We start from the raw sequence: 26873 nt of genomic DNA on the forward strand, positions 1-26873 counted from the left end.
TTTCTTCTAATGACTCTTCCATGAAGGTCATATTTGTGCAGGTGTTGCTGCACAGTAGAACAGTGCACCACCACTCCAGAGTCTGCTAAATCTTCCTGAAGGTCTTTTGCAGTCAAACAGGGGTTTCGATTTGCCTTTCTAGCAATCCTATGAACAGTTCTCTCAGAAAGTTTTCTTGGTCTTCCAGACCTCAACTTGACCTTCACCATTCCTGTTAACTGCCATTTCTTAATTACATTACGAACTGAGGAAACAGCTACCTGAAAATGCTTTGCTATCTTCTCCTGCTTTGTGGGCATCATTTATTTTAATTTTCAGAGTGCTAGGCAGCTGCTTAGGGGAGCCAATGACTGCTGATTTTTGGGACAAGGTTTGAGGAGTCAGGGTATTTAAAAAGCTTTGAAATTTGCATCACCTGGCCTTTCCTAACAATGAATGTGAACAAGCCATAGCCCTAAACAAGCCCTAACAAGCTAATTAAGGTCTGAGACCTTGGTAAAAATTATCTGAGAGCTCAAATCTCTTGGGGTGCCCAAACTTTTGCATGATGCTCCTTTCCTTTTTCCCCCACTCTAAAATTGTACAAAACAAAAATAATAAACTAATTTTCCTTAAAATGTTGAAAAGAATGTTTCATCTTTAACTTTATGACTTTTGGAGATCAGTTTGTCTTTTACTCACTTAACTATTCACAGTAACAGAGAACAGGGGTGTTCAAATTTTAGCATGCCACTCTGTGTGTGTGTGTGTGTGTGTGTGTGTGTGTGTGTGTGTGTGTGTGTGTGTGTGTGTGTGTGTGTGTGTGTGTGTGTGTGTGTGTGTACTAAATTACTTACTGCAATTTAGTTTTTTTCTCTACATTTATCATGTATTTCATTGCACTACTGCCGTAAAGTTAACAGATTTCATGACATATACTGTGATATTAAACCTGACTCTGATTAATGTCCCAGGGTTTCGATGCTTTAGAAAAGACTGAGAGAAAGGTAAAAGAGATGGGAGAGTTGCACTACTTATCAGAGCTGCATTCAGAGGGGAGAATTGGAGTACTTGTGCGCTGAGCCTATATGGGTAGAACTCAATCACTCTGAAGGAATTGTATTACAGACATTGAGGAACAGATATGCAGGCAGATTAAGGAGAGGTGTAAAAATAACAAGGAGAGTTAACTGGGAACAGCTGTTTTAGTGCAAGTCCACATCTAACATGTGGAGGATGTTAAAAGACCAGCTGGACAGAGTACACAACAGGTATGTTCCAGTCAGAAGGCGAGACAAGGACGGTAAGGTAAGAGAACCTCAGATCTCAACAGAAGTTATAAATTTAGTCAGGTAGATAAAGGAAAAGTATGTAAAGCTTAGAGAAGCTACAATCAAACGAAGCTCTTGATGATCTAGAAAAGAACTCAAGAACTGGTATAGGAACTACATCAACCTTGATCGCTGGGCACTGCAGAGAGGTACAGACAGCCCAATGCATCTCTGGATGTGGTTCCCTCCACTGAGGACATTCATAGCAGCATGTGCAGAAAGAAGGCCAGGAAGATCATCAGGGACACCAGTTACCCACTACAGCTGCTTCTGTCTGGCAAACGGTACCACAGTATTAAAACCAGTACCAACAGGCTACGGGACAGCTTCTTTCTACAAGCTATTAGGCTTTTAAATTCACATGTCTGTACATTGTGACGGAGTCATAATGCAAAGATTTTTACTCCCTCATGTCATGGGATGGATGCAAGATTTAAGTAAATTCTAAATTGTAAGAAGTGAATTAGGAAAGCCAGGAGGGGCCATGAAAAGTAGGATTAAAGGGAATTCCAAGGCATTCTATACATACTTTAAGAACAAGAGGATGACTAGGGAGAGAGTAAGAGCACTCAAGGGTGGGTGGGTGGGGGGGGGGGGGTGGGAGGGGAAGAAAACATCTGCTTGGATGCAGAGGAGGTGGGTGAGGTCCTTAATGAGTATTTTAAATTAGTATTTACCAAGGAGACGAATGTGGAGGATATGGAGATCAGTGGTGAACATATTGGTATGCTGGGGCAATGAGGTAAAAGAGGGGGTAGTGTTGGGTCTCTTGAAGAGTATTAAGACCACAAGACATAGGAGCAGAATTAGGCCATTTGGCCCATCGAGCCTGCTCCACGATTCCATCACAGCTGATTCATTTTCCCCCTCAGCCCCAATCTCCTGCTTTCTCCCCATGTCCCTTCATGCCCTGACCAATCAAGAATCTATCAACCTCTGCTTTAAATATACCTAAAGTCTTGGCCTCCACAGCTGCTTAAGGTGGATAAGTCCCCAGGACCTGATGGGATATATCCCAGGTTATTGAGAGAGAAAAGATTTGTGAAAAGATTTCTGAGGCATTGACCAATATCTTCATGTCCTCTTTAGCCACAGGCAACATCCCAGATGACTGGCAAGTAGCTAATGTTTGAGAAGGGAACTAGGGATAATCCTGAAAACTACAGATCAGTGGATCTCACATCAGCAGTTCTTAGGGATAGGATTTATGAGTACTTGAAAAACCATATTCTAATCAGGAAGAGCCTGAATGTCTGTGTGCAGGGAAATTTATGTCTTACTAACTTGATTGATTTTTTTTTTGACAACAAGGGTGATTGATGAAGGTAGAGCTGTGGATGTTGTGTGCAGGGATTTTAGTCAGGCATTTGACAAGGTCTCATGAGAGGCTCATCCAGGAGATTAAGATGCATGGGATCTATGGTGAATTGGTCATTTGGAACTGGCTCACCCAAGGAAGACAAGGGCATTGGTCGAAGGAACATTTTAGCTAGAGGTCTGTAATTAGTGATGTTCTGCAACAATCTGTACTGGGACCTCTGCTGTTTGACATGGATAAAAATGTAGATGGGTGGGTTAGTAAATGTGCAGATCAGTGATAATGGAGATAGCATAGAAGATTGGCAAAGAATACAACAGGATATAAATCATTTGCAGATATGGGATGAGAAAAGGCAAATGGAGTTTAACCCAGTCAAATGGGAAGTGTTACACCTTGATAAGTTCACTGAGCAGGATCCTTAAGTGTTGATGAGCAAAGGGATATTGGAGTTCTAGTCCCTCGCTCCCTGAAAGTGGCTACACAGGTTGGCAGGGTGTTTAAGGTAGTATATGGCATGCTTGATTTTATTAATTGAGGCACTGAGTTCAAAAGTTGGAAAGTTATTTTGCAGATTTATAAAACTCTAGTTAGGCCGCATCTGGAGTATTGCACAGTTCTGGTCACTATTATATGAAGGATGATGAGACTTTTGGAGAGGGTACATAAGTGATTTACTCAGATTTTACCCGGATTAGAGGGCAGGTGCTATAACGAGAGTTTAGGCAAACTTGGGTTGTTTTCACTGGAGTGTTGGAGGCTGAGCGGAGATCTGATAGAGGTTTATAAGATTATGAGCACCATAGATAGAGTGGACAATCGGTATCTTTCTCCAAGGGTTGAAATATCTAATACCAGAGGGCATGCATTTAAGGTGAGAAAGGGTAATTTTAAAGGAGAAGTGAAGGGTAGAGGAGTCGGTGTCTGGAATGTGCTGCCTGAGGCAATGGTAGAGGCAGAAACATTAGGGATTTTTAAGAGATGTTTTAGACACATGAATGTGAGGAAAATTGAAGGATAGGAATGTTGTGTAGGATTACGTAGTTTAGTTAGCCATTTAATTGCTAATTTAATGGATTCAGCACAACACTGTGGACTGAAGTGCCTGTTCCTGTACTGTCTTTTCCCTGGGGAGACCAAACCTAGATTTACAGTGAGAGGGGAAAGATTTAAAAGGACCCAAGGGGCAACTTTTTCCCACACAGGCTGGTGAGTATATGGAACAAATTGCCAGAGGAAGTGGTTGAGGCAGATGCAATAGTTTCATTTAAGAAGCACTTTGACAGGTACATGGAGAGCTGGGCTTTGGGGGATATGGGCTGAATGCAGGCATTTGGGACTAACAGGGTGAGCACTGTGGTCAACACAGATTGGTTGGACTGAAGGGTCTCAATTCATACTTTATTAGTTGGTGGAAATTTAAGAGAAGGTCAGAAGGGATAGTCCTGATGAAAAGTCTTGACCCAAAATATCAACTGTTCATTTTCCTTCACTGATGCAGTCCGACCTGCTGAGTTCTCCTAACATTTTGTGTGTGTGCGTGTGCAGCGAATTGGCAGACATCAGTTTGCTTCTCACTGTAAAACCCAGCTGGAATTGACAAAGTGTTCTTTTTAAACTCTCTTTTCCTTCTACTGAGGCTCATTCCAGAAAGATTAGCTGTCATCAGTAAGCCTTCAGTTAATACCAATCTGCGTCATCCACTGTCTCTCAACCTCCACCCTATCACAGGTGTTCCTTTTGCTCACTCTACCCAATTTTAAGCACGTCAGTCTTCTCAGATCCTACAGAAAAATCATCAACAAGACACATTAACTATGTCCCTCCCCACAAATGCTGCACAACCTGCTGATTACTTCAGGAACTTTTCAATTTGATTTCAGTCTTCCAGCACTTGCAGCCCCTTTCCTGTCCTGAAGAACATACGCTCAGTGGCCACTTTATTAGGTACACCTGCTCATTAAAGCGAGTATCTAATCAGCCAATCATATGGCGGCAACTCAATGCATAAAAGCATGCAGACATGGTCAAGAGGTTGAGTTGTTGTTCAGACTGGGGAAGAAATGTGATTTAAGTGACTTTGACCGTGGAATGATTGTTGGTGCCAGAAGGGATCATTTGGGTATTTCAGAAATTGCTGATCTTCTGGGAATTTCAAACACAACAGCCTCTAGAGAAGGGGTTCCCAACCTTTTTTTGTGCCATGGACCAGTACCATTAAGCAAAGTGTCTGTGGACCCCAGGTGGGAACCCCTGCTCTTGACTGCTGTGAAAAACAAAACCACATCCAGTGAGCAGCAGTTCGGTGGGTAAAAACTCCTTGTTAATGAGAGGTCAGAGGAGAACGGCCAGACTGGTTCAAGCCGACAGGGAGCAATAGTAATTCAAATACCCACACATTACAACAGTGATATGCAGAAGAGCATTTCTCAATGCACAACATGTCTAACCTTGAAGTGGATGGGCTACAGCAGCAGAAGACCATGAACATATGCTCAGGAGGTACCTAATAAAGTGGGCACTGAGTGCATGCAAACCATAAGGCTTTTGGAAAAACAATCCAGTAACTATCGTTTACCATCGAGATTTATTTTTTAATCATTCACATTTAATTTCTGTAGCCAATTTGCAGCAATGTGGCTGGAAAGCAAGGGTGCGACCGGTCGAAACAGGCTGCAGAGGATTTGTAGCCACATCAACATCAAGGCTACTCCGGGAGTTGGGAGTGCGAGAGAAGACACACTGACAAGCAGTCAGAGGCCTCTCCAGAGCTGCTGAAAAGGGTAGTCAGTGGCTCTGGATGAAGAGAAAGGATTCCATCTGGGCCCCCAAGTGAGTGAATGGCATCTAGGGAGTGAGCCCGGGACACCGGGATTCACTGCTGAACCCTCTGGAGGTGTTGTGTGCCTATCAGCAAAACACTGAGGAAAGGCAGCGACCAGAAGATACCACCACTCACTTGGCTACCCTGCAGAGTCTAGGCAGCATGTCTCAGGAGTGCAAATAAAGGATATTAACATCTAGTCCTACATAAATCACCATAAAGATCAGCTTTATTTGTCATAAACACATGGAAACAAAGTGAAAAGAGCCATTTGCATCAAATCAGCAAGGATTGTGCTGGGCATACTTCTGGCACCAACATAGATTTCCACTATTTACTAATCCTAACTGTACATCTTTGGAATGTGAGAAGAAACTGGAGCACCCAGAGGAAGCCCATGCAGTCAGGGGGAACTGACCCCCGATCTTACAGCTGATGTTGTAAGGCATTGTACTAACCGCTACACTACCATCCGATATCCTGTGAACCACGATGCTCACCCTGCTAGTTCCAATTTCATGTGTTCAGCCCATATCCCTATGCAAGTACTTCATAAAGATTATTATTGTACCTGCCTTAACCATTTCCTCATTCCATACACTCACTTCCCTCTGCACAAAGAAGTTGTCCCTCAAATCCCTTCTAAATTTTTCCCAAATCTATGCCCCTAGTTTTAAACATTGCTATAAGGTTACCCCTAATACTCCTCTGCTCCAAGGAATAGAGATATAGCCTGGCCAAGCTCTCCCTCCAGGTAGGCCTGCAATATCCTTTTCTGCCGACACAAGAGGTTCCACCAGATAAACACATATAAAACACTAAAGGAATTCAGCAGGTCAGGCAACATTTTTGAATGGGAAAACCGTGCTACTATCCAGTGCACCAGCACCAGTAGCAGTCTACTGTTGTATATTTAAACTATATGTACTATATGAACTTTATGTCAACTTGTACAGTCACAGAATACATTTTAAAATCTGCTAACATTGTGTTAATATTACTATTTTATGTGATATATGCACTGTGTTTTGTACCTTGGTCCCTGAGGAATGTTGTTTCATTTAGCTGATTACAGGTGTACAGTTGAATGACAATAAACTTGAATGGTTGATGTTCCAAGCTGAGACCCTTCATCAAGAGACCATTTCTGCACCCCTTCCAGTTTAGCCACATCCTTCCTGTAACAGGCTGTCTAAAACTGTACACAGTACTCCAAGTATGGCTCCAGCCTGTAACTCCAAGACCTAGACTCAGTTGGGCTGAAGGGCCTGTTTCTGTGCTCTGCGACTCTTGTTACAGGGAGACCAAAACCATATGCAGCGATCCAAGTTCTGCCTGTGCCTCGGTCTCAAGCGCGACCTCTGGACCAAGCATCACGCTTACCTTTACTGTTCACCTCCTCCTCGTCATCGCTGAAGGCAGCATCTGTGTTGTCATAGCAATTCTCCTCTCGGTCCTTGTCAGTGACGTGGTTATCCATATCCATGGTAACAGATTCTTCTATTTTAACTGCCAGTGAAGAAAATTAACACTTTAAAAAAAAACAAGAATCTTTTGTGTTCAGGATGCCGTAACACTCTTGCGAGAATCAAGCACTGTGAGAATATATGCGCAGTAAATTTCCTCCTGGTTAGTGCCATCATTATTAATCAGCCTTGACCTTAGCAATCAGTCCACAGCTTTAGAGTGACAGTTTTACACAGGGACCCACAACTACATTCAGTGGCCACTTTATTAGGGACACTTGCTCGTTAATGCAAATATCTAATCAGCCAAACATGTGACAGCAAGTCGATGCAGAAAAGCACGCAGATGTAGTCAGGAGGTTCAGCTGTTGTTCAGACCAAACATCAAATTGGGGGAAGAAACGTGGCTGTGGAATGATTGTTGGTGCCAGACAATGTGGTTTGGGCATCTCAAAAACTGATGCTGTCCTGGAGTTTAAGTGAACAGTCTCTAGATTTTACAGAGAATGGCGCAAAAAGCAAAAAAAAGTATACAGTGACCAGCAGTTGTGTGAAAACACCTTGTTAATGAGGAGAACGGCCAGATTAGTTCAAGTGGACAGCAAGGCTCCAGGAACTCAAATAACAACACGTTACCACAGTGGTGTACAGAAGAGCCGCTCTGAACACACAGCACATTAAACCTTAAAGCGGATGGGCTATAGCTGCAGAAGACCACAAGCATAGACTCAGCGGCCACTTTATTAGGTGCAGGTGACAGGAATGACGCTGTCCCAATTTCAGTCTGGCTGCACACAATATACCGAGTACCTGACTCACACAAACTCCCGTTTTTCTCCCCACGTTATGTGGTGTCATTGGCGAGGCCAGATTATTAGCACTGTTAATTGCCCCTGAACTGAGTGGGCTGCTGGATTGTTTTAAAGGACAGTTACTGCTGTGGTCATGGAGTCACCTACAAACTGAAAGGGGATGGACCGCAGTCTTCCTTCAGAGAAGGCCACTAGCTTCACAGCCACCATCACTGCCAGCTTATTAGTCCAGGTTCATCAAAAAAAAAACTTCTTGCAACTGAGCAGGGGGCTGAACTTGAGTGCCTGGATTAAATAAATATTTACTTATTTTGAACTACAGCATGGAACAGCACCTCCTGGCCCAACAATCCATCTATTTAACACTACTTAATCACAGGACAATTTACTACGACCAATTAACCTAGTAGCCAGTATGCTTATGGACTGTAGGAGGAAACCCATGCAGTTCATTCCATACAGATGGCGCCGGTATTGATCTCCGAACTCCAGATACCCCTTCCCCCCGAGCTGTAATAGCGTCACGCTAACTGCTACAGTCATGGAGTTTTACTGCACAGAAATGTGCCATTCGGCCCAAGCGATCCATGTCAACCCCATTCCCATCTAAGCTAGTCCCATCTGCCAACGTGTGAACTATATCCTCCCTAAACCTTTCCTATCCACGTACTTGTCCAAATAACTTTTAAATGTTGTTACTGTGCCGGCATCTTCTCGTGCAGGCTTTTCCCACTGAGGGTGGGTGAGACTAGAACTAGAGGTTAAGGGTGAAAGTGAAATATTTAAAGGGAACTCAAAGGCCGGTGAGAGTGTGGAACAAAATGCCAGCAGAAGTAGTGGATGTGGGTTCAATTGAAACAATTCAGAGAAGTTTGGACAGGTACAAGGTTGGGAGGGGTATGGAGGGGGTAGAGATGTGACTAGGTAGAATAACAGTCCAACACAAACTGGATGGGCTGAAGGGCCTTTTTCAATTCTATGATTTACGGCAGCCTCTGTACCCTTTTGTCTTCTGTGACCCAAGAATCAATACCCTAGATGTGGAATGGCTGACCAAGCTGACCTCTGGAACCCATTGTCAAGCTCTCCTCGAAAAGGGCAGCGTGAATTCAGAAACTCAGTTTCACTTGTGAAAACAACAAAGGAGTTAGAGCAGCTTAAAAATCCAAGATGTAATGGTTGTGGGTCAGTAGGGGAGTTAGGGATTAACTGGCACAGTAATAGGACTACCCTTTAGAACTGAGATGAGGAGAAGTTTCTTCGGCCACCGGGTGATGAATCCAGAGAATTTGTTGCCACGCAGGGCTTTGGTGGTCAAGTTATTGGGTATATTGAAGTGAGAGATTGATAGGCTCATTATTGGGAGGGTTAAGGGAGAAGGTGGGCACTAGCCTCCCCCGCATCAAGGACATCTTTAAAAAAGGGGGGGGGGGGAAGGGGAAGACACAAGATCACATCCCTCACAAGTGACCCCCATCACACAGGATATGCCCTCCTTTCATCAAGGAGGTGAAACAGGAGCCTGAAAGTGCACAGTCAATGTTTTAGAAACAGCTTCTCCTCCACAATCAAATTTTGAATGGTTCATGAACACTACCTCACTATATTGCTCTTTTTGCATATTTATTTTATATATTTATAATCATTTTGATGTATTGTACTGCTACCACAATTTCATAAGAAGCGTCAGTGATAATAAACCTGATTCTGAGCCTGTACAAGCTCAAGGGGCCAAATTCCCCCACCTGCTTCTGCACCTTGCTGCCTCGTGTATAGGTACAACATCGGAGAGCAGCGCGACCATTTGCAAGCAGTGGACTAATTCAGCTGTATTATTTTATGAGTAATAATAGGCCCTGTCATTGACAAAACAGTCATTACATGTTTTAATATGGCCACGGGGACCCTGATAAATTTATCACCGCTCTGATTAAGTCCTTTCTGTTGTGTTCAGCTGCCTGTTTCTCTGCGTCACTTGACATTTAGAAACTAAACGTTTACTTCTCCTCCCCATTTGGTTGCTTCCCTTTGGAGCTCAGTGTTGAGCTCTCCCGAGGAATCCTGGTGGGAACGCAAGCTGCTGTTTCTTCTTGTGTCACTAGCACAATAGCGGGTGCTGCTAAGCAGCAGAAACAAATCAAACGGAAAGCCTTTTACAAGGTTCTTGTGGCACACGGGGCTCAATTCTGTGGGGGTGAAACTGCAGTGGCATCTCCCCCTCTCCCTGTTCTATGGGCACTGGAATGTGCTGTAAAACATCAAAATTCAAAGTAAATTTATTATAGAAGTACGTATACGTCACCAGAAACTACACTGAGATTCGTCTTCTTGCAGGCACTTGCAAAAAAATAAAGAAATACAATAGATTTTATGAAAAGCTATAAATAAAAGACTGACGAGGGGCTGTAAGGAACATAAAACAGCTCAGCAACAGGCCCTTCAGCCCACAGTGCTGTGCTGAAGTAATTAATACCATAAGACACAGAAGCACAATTAGGCCATTCAGCCCATCAAGTCTGCTGCGCCATTCCAACATGGTTGATTCAGTGTTCCTCTCAACCCCGTACTCCTTCTCCCCATAACCTTTAACAGCCTGATTAATCAAGAACCTATCAACCTCTGCTTTAAATGTACCCAATCACTTGGCCTCCACACCCATCTGTGGCAAAGAATTCCACAGACCCACCATCCTCTGGCTAAAGAAATTCCTCTTCTCTGTTCCAAATAGACATCCTCTATTTCTGACGCTGCGCCTTCTGCTTCTAGACTCACCCACTATAAGAAACATGCCCTCCACATCCACTCTGTCTAAACCTTTCCTTATTCGATAAGAATGAGATTCCCCCCTCCCATTCTTCTTAACTCCAGCAAGTACACAACCAGTCATCTAATGCTCCTCATACATTAACCTTTTCATTCCCAGAATCATTCTCGTGAACCTCCTCTGAATGCCAGCACATCAGTTTTAGATAAGGAGCCTAAAAGTGCTCAATACTCCAAGTGTGGTCTGACCTGTGGCTTATAAAGCCTCAGCATTACATCCTTGCTTTTGCATTCTCGTTCTCGTGAAATTAATACTAATATTGCATTTGCATTCCTTACTACCAACTCAACCTACAAGTTAACCTTTAGAGAATCCTGCACAAGGACTCCCAAGTCCCTTTGCACCTCTGATTTTTGAATTTGCTCCCTGTTTAGTCCATGCTTTGATTCCTTCCACTAAAGTGCATGACCATACACTTCCTTATTCTGTCTGCCACTTCTTTGCCCAATTGGTGCAAGTCCTTCTGCAGATTTTCTGCTTCCTTAACACTACTTGCCCCTCTCCATCTATCTTCGTATCGTCCACAAACTTGACCAGGAAGCCATCAATTCCATCATTCAAATCACTTCCATATAATGTGAAAAGAAATTATTCCCACGGTGACCTCCGCGGAACAGCACGAGTCACTGGCAGCCAGAAAAGGGCCTTTCTGGAAGAAAATACCAAACTAAGCCAATTCCTTCTGCCTACAATGTCCATATCCCTTCTTCCTCTGCATATTCATGTGCCTATATAAGAACCTCAAATGCTTCTATCGCAGCTGCCTCCATCACTACTCCTGGAAACATATTCCAGACACCCACCACTCTGTACATTAAAAACTAGCCCTGCACATCTCCTTTACACTCATCCCTCCCCAACCACCTTGCTTGTCTGTTAGATTTAGGTATTTTGACCCTCAGAAAAAGATTCTGGCCATCTACTCTATCGATGCTTACCATAATTTTGTAAACCTCTATCAGCTCTCCATTTCAACAATCACAGTCTAGGTTCACAAAAATTATGTGAATCTCTGGACTAATGCATCTCCAGAAGTTATTTGGAGTCAGTTGTTCCAATCAATGAGATGAAATTGCAGGTGTGGGTTGTTGAGGTGCCCTGCTCTATAAAAAATACAAAGTCAGGTTACTAACTGAGCCTGCTCTTCTCAAGAAAGATCTGTTTATGTGTGCCATGCTTTGATTTAAACAACTTTCAGAGGACCTTAGAAGAAGAATTGTAGAGATGCATGAAGCTGGAAAAGGTTACAAAAGCATTTCTAAAAACCTGTGAGTTCATCAGTCCAAAGTAAGGGAAATTGGAGGAAATTCAGTACAGTTGTTACACTCCCTAGGCATTCTGCAAATATCACACTAAGAGCACAATATGGAATGCTGAAGGAGGTGAAAAAGAACCCAAGGGTAATGACAAAAGACCTGCAGAATTCTTTGTAACTTGCTCTGTTCTCGCATCCACTACCAGGAAAGCACTGAACAAGAATGGTGTTCATGGAAGGGCACCATGGAGGAAACCACTGCTCTCAAAAAAAAGCTGCACATCTCAAGTTTGCAAAAGACCATGTGGACCTTCTGGAACAATGTTCTGTGGACATGAGACAAAAATGGAAATTTTTGGCAGAAATGCACACCACTATGTTTGGAGGAAAAAGGACACTGCACACCAACACCAAAACCTCATCCCAACTGTGAAGCATGGTGGAAGGAGCATCACAGTCTGGGGCTGCTTTGCTGCCTCAGGGCCTGGACAATTGTTGTGGAAACAATGAATTCAAAATTGGGTCAAGACATTTTTCAGGGTAGCAGTCCGTCACTTGAAGCTTAATAGAAGTTGGATGATGCAACAAGACAATAATCTGAAACTTAAAGAGTAAATCAACAAGAGAATGGTTTAAAAAAAGAAAATTCATGTTTTGGAATGGCCAAGTCAGAGTCCAGACCTTAACTCAATTGAGAAACTGTGGCATGACCTGAAGAGGGCTGTTTATACAAGGTCTCCCAGAAATATTGATGAACAGAAAGAGTTTTGTATGGAGGAATGGTCTAGAATTCCTCCTCGCAGTTGTGCAAGTCTGATCAGCAGTACGATTAACGTTTGGTGTAAGTTATTGCTGCTAAAGGAGGTTCTACCAGTTATTAAGTACAATGGTTTACATACTTTCCCCCAGCCTGGACTGATTAAACAATGAGTTCAATAAAGACATGAAAAGCACAATTATTCGTGTGTTATTAGCTTAGGCAGATTGCATTTGTCTATTATTGTGACTTAGATGAAGATCAGACAACATTTTATGAGTAATTAATGCAGAAAACCAGGTTATTGCAAAGGGTTCATCAAACCTTTTGTTGCAACTGTACCTTGGCCACTGAGTTAAGGAGATTGTGTTTTGCAATGAAGCCTCGAGCTTGAAAACACAGGCAAAGGTCAGAGATGTTGTCTTTAGGACTGGATCTTAAAACAGGCCACAAGCACCAGCTGCTGTTTCGAGACCTGGTACCAGAGATGTCAGTGTACACATTGCTTCCTAAGTACCAGTTTAATGTTGTAAAGAGCTGGGGGCAGAGGAAGGTGTGGTAGTAGGGATGAGCTCCCACTATCTATTAAATGCCCCCCAAAGGCATGCATCCCAAATAGCCTGACAACCAAATCCACCTCCTGGCCTTAACATGTGGCTTAGCTACTAAGCCTGGCAGAACCATTCCTCCTGACAAGAGAAGGGGCAAAACCAGTCACTTTGGGCAGATGGGGTTTGTCAACCACAGTTGCCAGCTCACCTAGAAGGAAAACTGATCTCAAACCTCTGCTGCCTTGTCTCTATACCCATTCATGGAGAAGACTTTGGGAAAAATCCAGAGCTATGGTCCCTAAAGTAGTCCAATGCTGACCAACAACTCCTTCAGAGACACTGATGCCAAACTATATCAATCACTGCCATTCTTTTGGATTCATCAGCTACATGGGTAGGGGAGCCTGCATGGGCAAAAACTCGTTCTCCATATTGTACTGCCTTGGGTTGCGTGCCGGCTAGCATATCTCATAGACAGCTAGGACCCAGTAATGGTCCCCAACTCTTCCTCCGCTACACTGACAGGTGCATTGGTGCTGCTTCATGCACCCATGTCGAGCTCTTCAATTTCATCAACTTTGCCTCCAAATTCCACCTCGCCTTTAAATTCACTTGCTCCATTTCAGACACCTCCCTGTCCTTTCTCAACTTCTGTCACCAAGTCGGGAGACAAACTGTCGACTGACATCTTTTTATAAACCTACAGCTACCTTGACCATAACTCTTCCTGTCTCCTGTAAAAATCCCTTTTCTCAGTTCCACAATCTCCACCACATCTGTTCCAAGGACATCAGAGATGCCTTTTTTAAAAAAACAAACAGGGTTTCCCTTCCTCTGCCATTAATGCTGCCCTCACCTGCATTTCCTGAACATCTGCACTCACCCCATCTTCCCGCTGCCCTAATAGAGTTCATCCTCACCTACCACCCACGAGCCTCCACATCCAACACATCATTCCCCGCAATTTCCGCCGTCTCCAAAGGGATCCTACCACTAAAGACACCTTTACCACCCCACCTCCCCCCAGGGATTGCTCTCTCTGATTCCCTTGTCCATTCATCCCTGCCCACTAATCTCCCCCAGGTACTTACCCCTGCAAGCGGCCAAAGTGCTACACCTGCCCATACACCTCCTCCCTCACCTCCGTTCAGGGCCCCGAACAGTCCTTGCAGGTGATATAACACTTCACCGGCGAATTTTGCCGGAGTCGTCTATTGTGTTCGATGCTTCTCATGCACCCTCCTCTACATTGGTGAGACCCGACGCAAATAGGGGACCACTTCGTCAAGCACCTCCACTCCATCAACCCAGAGCGGGATTTCCTGGTGGCCCAACATTTTAATTTCGATTGCCATTCCAACATGTCAGTCCACAACCTTCTCTTTTGCCACGATGAGGCCACCCTCAGGGTGGAGGAGCAACACCTTATATTCCATCTGGGAATATGATGGCATGAATAGTGATTTCTCCCTCCCGTAAAATAAAGAAATCCCCTTTCCCTCTTCTATTCCCTACCCTGGCCTCTTGCTCCTTCATACCCACCTATCATCTCCCCTGGTGCCCCTCCTCCTTCCCTGTTTCCTATGGTTCACTCTCCTGTCCTATCAGGTACCTTCCTCTCCAGTCCTTTTTTTTATATATCAATTATGGTATTGTTTGCACTGTTGTAACTATATGTTAACTATAACCATATGTAACTATGTGGTTTTGTGTAGATCTTGTAGTTTTAGTTTTTGGTCTGTTGGGTGGTAGAGTTGGTCTCCTGACTTGGTGTGTCTGGGTAGTCTTGTTTTGTCTGGTGGATTTGGAGCTCCTTTCCAGGGACCACACTAAGATGGTAGCACGATATTAATATGTAGCAGCCTCTCCGGACTCTGGATTTGGGGATTGCCAAACATTATGTGGATTTTCTGGTGAGTTTGTTTTGTCGTGTGCTTTTGTGATATCATTCTGGAGGAACGTTGTTTCATTTTTTAACTGCATTGCAGTTGTGGTTTCTAAATGACAATAAACTGAAATTCAATTCAATTCAAAAGTTCAATTCAATTTAACTTTCCCACTCACCTGACTTACCCTATCACCTTCTAACTATCCTCCTTCCCCTCCCTTTATTCTGACCTCCTCCCCCTTCTTTTCTCAGCCCAAAACATCGACTGTTTATTCATTTCCATGGATGCTGCCTGACCTGCTGAGTTCCTCCAGCATTTTGCATATGTTGCAGTTAAAAATCAAATTTTGGCACCTATTACTGATAACAGCATGAATCTTTAAAATCCAGATATGATTAGTTACTTGAATATCAAGTTCATAACGGCTGATATGGGATTCAAACTCATGTCTCTAGATTGATAGTCTGAGCCCCTGATCTCCAGCTCTGAGTACTCTCTATTGTTTTGCCAGATAGAGAGATGAGATTAACCTGGGGGACAGAACATTGATTAGTACAAATGCAGCTGGCAATGAGGCAGCTTTGATTATGTAGTCATTATTACCACCTTTAAGTTGATGCACTTAGGCTAAAATTGTTCTATTTGCAGTTAACTTGTTATTGGAGAGTGGAGATTTAGAGGGCTATGGGCCAAATGTGGGCAGATGGGACTAGCGCACTGGGCAACACAGTTGTTATAGGTGAGTCTGTCTCATGAAGAAACAGGAGCAGGACTAGGCCATCTGGACAATTGAGCCCGCTCTGCCATTCAGTAAGATCATGGCTGATCATGGACTCATTCCACCAGCCTGCCTTTTACCCGTAACCCTCCATTCCACTGCTATGCAGAAATCTATTCTCTGGGCAGAGAATTTCACACATTCACTGCTCTCTGGGAAAAAGCAGTTTCTCCTCATTCTGTCCTAAATCTATTCCCCTGAATTTTAAGGCCACGTCCCCAGCCTCAAAGTCTCACATACTAGTGGAAACAACTTTCCTGCCTCTATCTATCTAATCCCATCTAATTTTACATGTTTCTATAAGATCACCTCTCATTCTTCTGAATTCTAGTGAACAGTTCCAGGCAGTTCAAAGTCTTCTCACGGGCCAACTCCCTCATCTGCATAACCTGATGAACCTCCTCTGCATCGTTTTCAAAGTCAGTATATCTTTTCTCAAGCAAGGAGATCAGAAGTTGACACCACACTCTGTGTCCATTTTTCTTATAATTTGCTAGTTCATACTCACACAAGAGCACAAGAAATAGGAGGAGTCCGCCATCTGGCCCATCAAGCCTGTTCCGCCATTCAAAACAAGATCATGACTGATTAGGCCGAGGACTCAGCTCCACCTACCTGCTTTTTCCCCAGAACCTTCAATTCCCCTGCTGTACAAAAATCTATCTGTGTGAGGTAGCCTCTACTGTTTTCCTGGGCAGAGAATTCCACAGATACACTGTTCTTGGAAAACCAGTTTCTCCTCATCTCTGTTCTAAATCTAATCCCTAAACCTGGGCAAGCCTAGCTCAATCCTGACTCCAGTACTGCATTGTCTACTTATTTTTAATCTCTCCCTCTCCCAGTGTAGAGTGCCCTCCTGCTTCAAATTATCCACCATTGTCCCTGTAACAAAAAAGACCAAGGTAACATGCCTGAACGACTAGCGTGCTGTCGCACTCACCTCAATAATAAGCAAACGCTCTGAGAGGCTGGTCAAGGATTATATCTGCAGCCTGCTACCACCCAAACTGGACCCCCTATAGTTCACCTACTGACACAACCAATCGACAGATAATGCTCTACATACCGTCCTTACACATCTGGAGAAGAAGGATGCTTATGTGAGAATGCTGTTCTTGGACAACAGTTCAGCATTCAACATCCAGTTCCATACAGGCTCGACAAGAAGCTCAGAGACCTCGGCCTTGACCCTGCCTTGTACAGCTGGATCCAGGACTTCCTGACAGATCACCAGCAGGTTGTAAGAGTGGGCTCCCTCACCTCCAACCCTCTGACTCTCAATACAGGAGCCCCTCAGGGCTGTGTACTGAGCCCCCTCCTTTACCCCCTGTATACCCACGACTGCATCACCATCCAATCTGCTAATTAAATTTGCCGATGATACTACATTGATCGGCCTTATCTCAAATAATAACGAGGTAGCCTACAGGGAAGAAGTCATCTCTCTGACACAGTGGTGTCAAGAAAACAACCTCTCCCTCAATGCCGCAAAACCTATTGACATCAATGGATCTGGGGTTGAGAGGGTAAACAGTTCCAAGGTCCTCGGCATCCACATCACCGAGGACCTCACGTGGTCTGTACACCAGCTGAGTGGTGAAAAAGGCACAACAGCACCTCTTTCACCTCAGACGGTTGAGGAAGTTTGGTATGGGTCTGCAAATCCTAAGAACTTTCTACAGGGGTACAGTTCAGAGCATCCTGACTGGCTGCATCACTGCCTGTAATGGGAACTGTACCTCCCTTAATCGCAGGACTCTGCAGAGTGGTATGGACAGCCCAGCACATCTGTAGTTGTGAACTTCCCATGGTTCAGGACATCTACAAGTACAGGTGTGTAAAAAGGGCCCGTAAGATCATTGGGGACCCAAGTCACCCCAACCACAAACTGTTCCAGCTGCTACCATCCGGGAAACGGTACTGCAGCATAAAAGCCAGGACCAACAGGCTACGGAACAGCTTCTTCCACCAGGCCATCAGAATGATGAACTCACGTTGATTTGAGTGTACTCTATGTTACATTGACTGTTCTATTTATTATAAATTATTATGATTGCACATTGAGATGGAGACGTAACAGAGAGATTTTTACTCATGTATGTGAAGGATGTAAGAAATAAAGTCAATTCAATTCATACAGGATTCCCCATGCTGCCAAAGACCCCCAGGCTGCTGTAAATTGCCCCTACTGTGTAAGTGAGTGGTAGAATCGGAGGGGGTAGGGTTAGCTGATGGGAGTGTGTAGCTTCCTGTATCTTTTTAGAATCGATGTTCAAGATCTCTTATTTGTTTTTAAAGCTCTCACTAGTTAGGGACCAGCATATATCACTGAATCGTTTTTGTTTTATAATCCAGCTCAAGATCTCAGGTCTTCTTCTGCCAGTCTCTTAAATTTAAACAATCTTCCTCAAAAGATAATTAGCAAGTCGGCTTTTTTGAACTATGCTCCTAAACTCTGGAATTCAATACCTAAAACTATAAGGGATGCAGACTCAACTGACAATTTTAAACGTCAGCTCAAAACCTATTTATTTAACCTTGCTTTAAATTAACATCTTTTTGTCTTTTATTTTCCTGTTTACTTACTTTATATTTTATTTTCATGTTTGGAATTCATCCCATTGTAAAGCACCTTAACTATATTAAAAGTATGAAAACACTATTGTAAATGGGCACAAAATCAATGGGCTAAAGACCCATTTTTACGGTGCATGACTCCAGTTGACTCTGACCTGGAGTTCCATGCTGTCTTCGATCCTTTTCAGAAATGGGATCCGCTCTCACGACCGGCCACTTTTCGATCTGCCAAGGACGCGGCCTGGAAGACCAGCGCGCCTTCAGGGTGCCGGATTTTCGTGGCTCTGGAGGCGGGCGGGTTCGAGGTCAGTGCCGACGTCACTTGGGGGTGCACGGAAGATGGAAAGCTGTGAGCTGGCTGCTGGCTGTGTGCCCACAGACCCGAGTTCTTCGGGCACAGAGCTCGGAGAAAGCGGCGCAACAGACTTTTAACACCATAAATCAGTGAGTTGTTTTTGTTATGTCTCACTGTGAAACGGGGACACCTCTTTTTCCCTTATTAGGGAGAGGGAGAGAGCCTGTGGTATGTGATATACCGGGTGAATGAGTGGTCTTTGGGGTACAGCAAGTCTGTGTCTTTATTAATGCTTTGTTACATGCTTGAGTGCTCAGTGGGGGTACCAATGCTTTGTGCTGGTGGGGGGGGGGGGGGTGTCGTTGCCTTGCTGCTGCTTATGCATGGGAGGGTGGCTTTCATAGATGATTCTGAAGAAAAAGAATTTCAGAACGTACATTATGTACGTCTCTCTGACATTAAATGTACCTATTGAAACCTATTGCGAAAGGAACTCAGCAAGTCGAGCAGCATCTGAGAGGGATTGTTGGTGCTTCAGGACAAAGTCCCGTATCAGAACACAGAATTTCACTGAGACACCCCTGCATTGACAACTCCTAACTCCAATACCCCCCACCCATGCTACACCACCTTCAGCAGATAGTCTGTTGCCATTTATATGGAGTGCTCTGCCAACAGTAGCAACTCTGAATCGAGGCCTATGAAGCAGCACTGGCTCAATGTAGAGTTACAGAACGCCACGGCACAGAAACAGGCCCTTCAGCCCTTCTAGTCTATTCCAACCTGGCCTTCTGCTTAGTTCCATCTACCCGCACCTGGAGCACAGCCCTCCATACCCCTCTCATCCATGTACCCATCCAAACTTCTTAAAAAGGTTAAAAATGAACCTGCATCTAAACTTCCACTGATAGCTCTTCCCACATTTGCACCACCCTCTGAGTGAAGACATTTCTTTCAGATTCCCCTGAAATATTTCACCTTAAAGTGATGACCTCCAGTTCTAGTCTCACCCAACCAGTGGAGAAACACCTGCATGCATTCACCCCCCCCCCCATTGTGTATACTGCAATCAAATCTCCTTGCATACTCCTATATTCCAGTGATTGAAGTCCTCATTTATTCAATCTATCTCTGCAATTCAAGTCCCAGCAATATCCTAGTAAATTTTCTCTGCACTGTCAAGCTTACAGATATCTTTCCTGTAGTGAGGTGACCAGAACTGCACACAATGCTCTAAATTTGGCCTCCCTACATCTCTCACTCCTTTCTCTGAGAGAACAGTGTGGGGCCCAACTACCTGTACTTATGGCATGGGTATCAAAGCCCAGGCAGCGTCAATTACCTTCCACGGGCGGCGACGGTGAGCTGCAGAACTCAGGGAACTTCTCCCGGATCATTGCCCGCAACTCTTTGTCCAGCTTTGGGTTGTCAAACAGGGGAGCCAAGGGCCTGAGAGCAAAGAGAGAGAAATGGAGGGAGAGATGACATTGTGAGCTCATTTCCCAGGGTCCCAGACACAACAGAGCGAGTATGCCCTGGGGTTATTTATGTTCAAAACCCACCTCATTGGAATTGGGCAGGATTAGAGAACGTTATCCAAAATGAGACCTCTCGGGAGTCTCTCTCTTTGCTTGTGCGTAGTTTTAATTGATTCCATTGTGTTTTTACATCTATTGTGGATGCCCGCAAGAAAATGACTCTCAGTATAGTATGTGGTGACATATATGTACTGTGATAATAAATTTATATTGAACTTTGAATGTCTGCACAAAGTCCTCAGCAGAACACAGGACTCCTCCTGTCAATGAAACGAGTGTCTCCGTCTGCACGTACACTCATCACATGTACGGAAAATACCCATACCTACATACACACAGTCAACACATATTCCCCACATACACACAGTCAAAACCCATAACTACCTACATACACATTTCACACTCGTTACCACCGGTAAACAACAAAGATTTTTTTTAAAGATTAGTTTTATTTGTCACAAGTACACCAAAACTTACAGTGAAATGGGCCGTTTGTATCAAATCAAATCAGGGAGGATTGTGCTGGGCAGTGTTGCCACGCCTCCGGCACTAACATAGCATGCCCGCAACTCAGTAACACTAGGAACTGGAGCAAACACACACAGTCACAGGGAGAATATATAAACTCCAAAAGACAGCTGCCGGAATTGAACCCCAATCTTACAGATGGCACGTGAATACCATTATGCTAACCACTGCACAACTGTGTCGCCCAATCAGATAGCCAGGGTGTGCGTCCGTGTAGGGTAGACCCACACAGCCGATGCGCCTGTATATTCACGTACACAGAACACATAGCATAACCACGTACCTGCACTCTCGCACACACACACACACACACACACACACACACACACACACACACACACACACACACACACACACACACACACACACACACACACACACACACACACACACACACACACACACACACACACACACACACACACACACACACACACACACAGCTCCTCACACCCAAATGACAACTTTGTGAGGGTCAGAATACATTCTCTTACTGTTTATTCTGCCTGGTCAGTCCACATAGGAGCAGAATTAGGCATTTTGGCCCATTGAGTCTGCACCACCACTTGATCATGGCTAATTTAGTATCTCTCTCAGCCCCACCCGGTGCACAACCCACTGGGAAGCACATTGTTTTTTCCAGCTTGAGGTAGCCCTCACCTCCTGTGTTCTTCCTCTCTTCTGCTAGTCCACCTCTGGTCTACTCATACCTATCATACCTACCACTGCCTAGCTCCATTCACCTACCACCCATTTAAAACTTACAGAAGGTGCAGGTTAACAATCATTACTGGCATAGACAACTTTTCCAAGATCTTGGAACAAAGGTCAAAGCTTGGGGACCTGTCAGCTTTCAGCTTTAGATTCCAGCATCTGCGATCTCCTGGATTTATACCCAGGAACTCCATTCCCAACAGCTACACACTCATACACACACCTAACTGACACCTCTGTGAGGCTTGGAATAGATTCTCTTTCTGCTTATTCTGCCTGGGCAGTCCATAATTAGGCCATTTGGCACACTGAGTCTGTTCTGTCATTCGATGACGGCTGTTTTATTTGCCTCTCAACCCCATTAGGTCCACAACCATTCCCAACAACACTACGGGAGCACCAGACTTTAAGGTCAACTGTGGATGGGTCAAAAATGCTAGCCGTGCTGGTGAAGGCTAGACTCCTAAAATGTACAATACAGCACCAATACCTTCAATTTCTCACTGTTTCAAAAGTAATTCCTCCTGGTACACTTCCCCACCAAAATGAATTTTCATCTGAAGAGGCAGGTGGTTTGGTACTTACGCTAGGACTCTCTTTTCCACGATGTGATTGAGCGAATTGAAGACACCCTGCCTCACGTGGGACTCCAGCGGGGGGTAGAAGTGCGGAATAATCTGCCCAAGACGACAAGGAGAACATTAGCATCTGAGCTTGCAAATGGAAGTGCAGCACTGACTGGCAGGTCTAACTGACGAAGCCCAGGGTTACCTGTCACTTGCTAGCTGGGCTGAATTTTTCACAGCCCAGGGTTACCACCCACTCACTAGCTGGGCTGAAAGGCCTATTTCAGAGCACTGTTACTCTAGGACTCAAACAACTAAATTGTACCTCACACTTTCAATTTCCCTTATTTAGAGTCAGAACGATAGTTCCACAATCAACTCTTTGTTACAATGAAGAACTTTATCATGTTATGGTCACCATTCCCTAAGGAAGCTGCATAAAAAGAAAGTTCTTATTTCTACCTATTGCCTTGTACCTAGACTAGAAGGGCCCATTGATTCAACAAATTGCTGATTCACATCTGAGATACGGACAAACCTCCTGTACTTTTCTGAGATAAGGACTCCGGCTAAAGATGGGGGAGACTGGTGTTACATGGATAGCAGAGATCAAGACGGGGTACAAAGAGACTGCATTCACCTTGTGCAGCACCAGCAACCCGTGTTCACTTCCCATCACTGTCTGTAAGGAATTTGTATGCTTTCCTCATGAACATGTGGGTTTCTTCTGAGTGCTCTGGTTTCCTCCCACATTCCAAAGACACACGGATGTATCTGAATGTTGAGGGCTTTTCAGGCTGGGAGGGTCTCTTACCGTGCTGTGTCTCTAAGTAATAACAAGAAGTTCTAACCCATTCAACATTTCCCTACAACTCAGGTTCTTAAGTTATTTATAAATTTTTTCAGCACTTTTTCAATTTTATTTCTACCTTTCCTATAGTCAGGAGAGCAGAATACTCCAAATTTGGCCTGACCAGTGTCTTGTACAACTTCAACATAATATTCCAACTTCTGCACTCAGTGTCCTGATTTAGGTGGGCAAGTACACTACAAACTCTTATTACCATCTCATCTACCTTTTACGCCACCTGTATAACTGAACCGTCCTGTGTAAAGAGAATTCGGGTGTGGAGGAAGGGAACGGAGCAGACATGTCATGAGTAAACAAGTTTCAAGCCACCTGGTTATCCTCAGCGGCCCCATTGTGCCACACAGTGCATTGTCTCTGCGTCCGACCGTGCCCTGGGGATAGCTGCCAATCACAGGTACAGCCCTCCCCACTATCCAGCACATTTATATGGAGCGCTGTCGTAGGAAAGCAGCATCCATCGTCAAAGACCCCACCACCCAGGCCATGCTCTCCTCTCGCTGCTGCCATCAGGAAGGAAGGTACGGGAGACTCTGGTTCAGGAACAGTTATTACCTCTAAACCATCAGGCTCTTAAACCAGAGGGATAACTTCACTCACCCTAGCACTGAACTGTTCTCACAACCTATGGACTCACTTTCAAGGACTCTTCCTTGCATGTTTTTGATATTTATTGCTTATTATTTTGTTTGCTTTTTTCCCCTTTGTATTTACAGTGAATGAATTTCAGGGTAGTATATGGTGACATATATGTACTTCGATGATAAATTTACTTTGAACTTTGATAAACCCCAGACCCAGGAGGTGGAGCGGTGAATGGAAACTGCGGGCTGCACTCACCCGACAAATGAAATCCAGCAGCGTGGCAGTAATCGCTGGATGGGGCTTCATGGAATGATGCATCACAAGAATAGCGGGCTCTGAAAGACAAGTCAAAAACAAAACCTTTCAGCTCCCGATCTCTACTTCAACACAACCTCTCACTTCTTGAGAATGGCTGTCACCCCTCCTCATGCAGGGTTTCGAACCAAAATGTGAACTATCCCTTTGCCTCCACAGATTCTACCTGATCTGCTGGGTTTCTCTAGCAGTTGTTTTTAGTTTTGCTCCACTTCAATCCAACCTTCGTCTGCTCAGTTGGGACAGATGAAAGACCATAAAACATAGGAGTAGAATTAGGCCACTTGACCATTGAGTCTGCTCCATAATTCGTTTGTGGCTGATTATTTTTCCTCTCAACCCCATTCACCAGCCTTTGCCCCACAACCTTAGACTAACTTTTTCTGATTAACTAATCAAGAACCTACCAACCTCCACTTTAAATACACCCAATCACTTGGCACCCAGAGCTGCCTGTGGCAATAAATTCCACCCTCTGTCTAAAGAAATGTCTCATCTCTGTTCTATAGGGGAAGTCCTTCTATTCTGAGGCTGTGCCCTCTGGTCCTAGACTGTCCCACTAATGAAGGGAGTTTCACTACATGTCTAATTCATGCAGTCTACAGAGTGTTATGGGAACTTTGCCATATGAACAATTCAAGAACATTACTTCACTATCCTCTTCCACACTATTTATTTCTACATTGTAACTTATGAAAATTTTATGGCTTGCACTCTATTGCTGCCACTGAACAAATTTTACAACATGTATCAGTGATAATAAACCTAATTCTGATATATGGCTAACTCATGCAGTTCTTGCATGGAAAGTGTGTCAAGGATCTCTAAATTTTAAAACTTTGATAAGGTTGCCCCTCATTCTGCTATATTCCAAGGAATAAAGACTTAGCCTGGTCAACCTCTCCCTATAACTCAGGGAGCCTATAACTACGCCTGGCAATTTCCTTGTAAATCTTTTCTGTTTAACCACATCTTTCCAATAACAACAGGGTAACCAGATCTGTATACATTACTCCCAAGTGCAGTCTCACTAACGACCTATTTAACAGCAACAATGTTCAAATTCCTGAGAGGTTATAGGTTACTGCATTTCTTCTAGCAGCTAGTTCCAAATACGTACCACCCTCTGTGAGGAGTTGCCCCCGTGATCCCTTTTAAATCCTTCTCCTCTCACCTCATACAAGTCCTTTTCCCTTATACAAGATAAAATGAACAGTCCTTTACCCCAAGATCGGGGAGTCCAAAACTAGAAGCCATAGATACAAGGTGAGTGGGGAAATATTTAAAGGGGTGACTTTTTCCAAACAGAGAGTGGTGAGCTGCCAGAAGAAGTGGTTGAAGCAGTACAACTTATGAAGCACTTGGATGGGAATATGGAGAGGTGGGGCTTAGAGGGATATGGACCGAATGCAAGAAGTTGGGACCAGCTGGGTGGGTACTGTGGTCAGCAAGGACTGGTGGGTTGAAGAGCCTGTATTGCTCTATGACAGTGGAGAGGAAGCACTGCTATATGTCTAACTCATGCAGACCTTGTTCTGGAAGTGTGTCAAAGACAGTAAGGAGCTTTACTCTGCAAAGTTTCAGTATTCTGACAAACCTGGTACTTGGCAGTCTTATATGAGTAGATTTTCCAGACTGTTGATTAATATTCCATTAATAACCCAATGCATGTTTAATTGACTTTTAAGATGTCACACCATGCTCGAATTTTTTTCTAGTGAACTGGTGATATAAAGGGACCCTGAAGTCCTGAAGAATGGGAAAGGGGACTCAGCCTTGTAGAGAACATAAATCACTGAGCCAGATACCACACCATCAGCATTTCTAAACAATCCATTTATCCACTGAAACACAGGGTCAACAAACAACCTGGCGGAGGAACAGCATCTGTGGGGGGAAAGGAACTGTCAACGTTTCGGGTCAAAACTCTTCGTCATGCTGAGGTAACCACACCCTCCCTCCTCTCAGTCTGGATGCAGGGTCTCGACTTGAAACAGCAACAATTACACTCCTTCCACAGATAGTGCTCAGCCTGCTAGCAGACTGCTTACTGCTCCAGATTTCCGGCATCTGTAGTCTCTTGTATCTCCAAAATGTAGGTTTTGCGGCAGCAGGACCACTCAATCATCGCCATGAAGTAAACACCCATTGATGTAATAGTTGTATGGTTGTCAGGGTGACATTATTTCAATGTCAAACACTCTCCCAGCCTTCACCGTGTAGGTGACGACTGTGGTAGGGCAACACTGCTGTGAGAGGAAGAGCAGGTCAGGACCCTTACCAATGTTCATGATGCTGTCCTTTTCTGGGTTGAAGAAGAGCCAGTCGTAGAACAAGGCAAGCTTGGCGTTAGAAGCTGCAACGTTGGACTGAAACAAAAAATGAGGGCAGATTTCAAACTTCTTAGTAAAACTTATTACCAAAGTACATGCACTACCTTGACATCCATTTTCTTGTGGGCATTCACAGTAGAACAGAGAAATGCAATAGAATCGGTGAAAAACTATACATAAAGACTGACAAACAACCAATGTGCAAAAAGACAAACTGTGCAAATGAAATAAGTAAATAGAGTCCATGTTGTGGATTGAGTTCAGAATTAATGCAAGTGAAGTTAGCCACACTCATTCATGAGGCTGATTGGTTGAAGTGTATAACCGAACCTGGTGGTGTGGGACTTAAGGCTCCTGTACCTCCTGCCCAATGGCAGCAGCAAGAAGAGAGCATGGCCCGAATGGTGAGGATCCTTGATGTTAGATGCTGCTTCCTCGAGATATGGTGAGAAGCCTCACCTTGTACCTTGCAACCTGGTGCCAGATTTCAGCCTGGCCAAGCCCAGCAGAATTTCCCTTCTGAATTCGGGGTTCACACCCCACTTGACAATATAATGTTGATCGACAGCCCACATAAGACTTCAGGAATATCACTGGCAGTGGCCCAGCCAGCCATTCACAGGTCCAGATAAGGGTCAGTCAAGGACTCTGCCTAACTGCCTGCCTCAAACCCCAGGTTACATCTGTGCCTGGGTGTCCCTGGAGAAGGAGCACATGGTGTCCATGGGTATAATGGGGGATGTCCAGAAACAGTGGGCCTCTCATGGGTT

General features: G+C 44.3%; 1 protein-coding gene across 3 annotated transcripts in view; it reads right to left on the reverse strand.

Moving 5' to 3' along the window:
* ints3 (integrator complex subunit 3) overlaps positions 1-26873 on the reverse strand; it is a 153531-nt gene that overhangs the window by 65655 nt on the left and 61003 nt on the right. For all 3 annotated transcript variants that reach the window (XM_073061228.1, XM_073061227.1, XM_073061226.1), the window contains exons 11-15: positions 26052-26139; positions 23711-23790; positions 22022-22113; positions 19999-20105; positions 6836-6961 (exon numbers count right to left, since the gene is read on the reverse strand). In XM_073061228.1, the coding sequence (XP_072917329.1) occupies positions 6836-6961; positions 19999-20105; positions 22022-22113; positions 23711-23790; positions 26052-26139 (493 nt within the window). The remainder of the gene's footprint in view (positions 1-6835; positions 6962-19998; positions 20106-22021; positions 22114-23710; positions 23791-26051; positions 26140-26873) is intronic.

Source organism: Hemitrygon akajei, chromosome 11 (genome assembly GCF_048418815.1).
Source record: "Hemitrygon akajei chromosome 11, sHemAka1.3, whole genome shotgun sequence".
NCBI lineage: Eukaryota > Metazoa > Chordata > Chondrichthyes > Myliobatiformes > Dasyatidae > Hemitrygon > Hemitrygon akajei.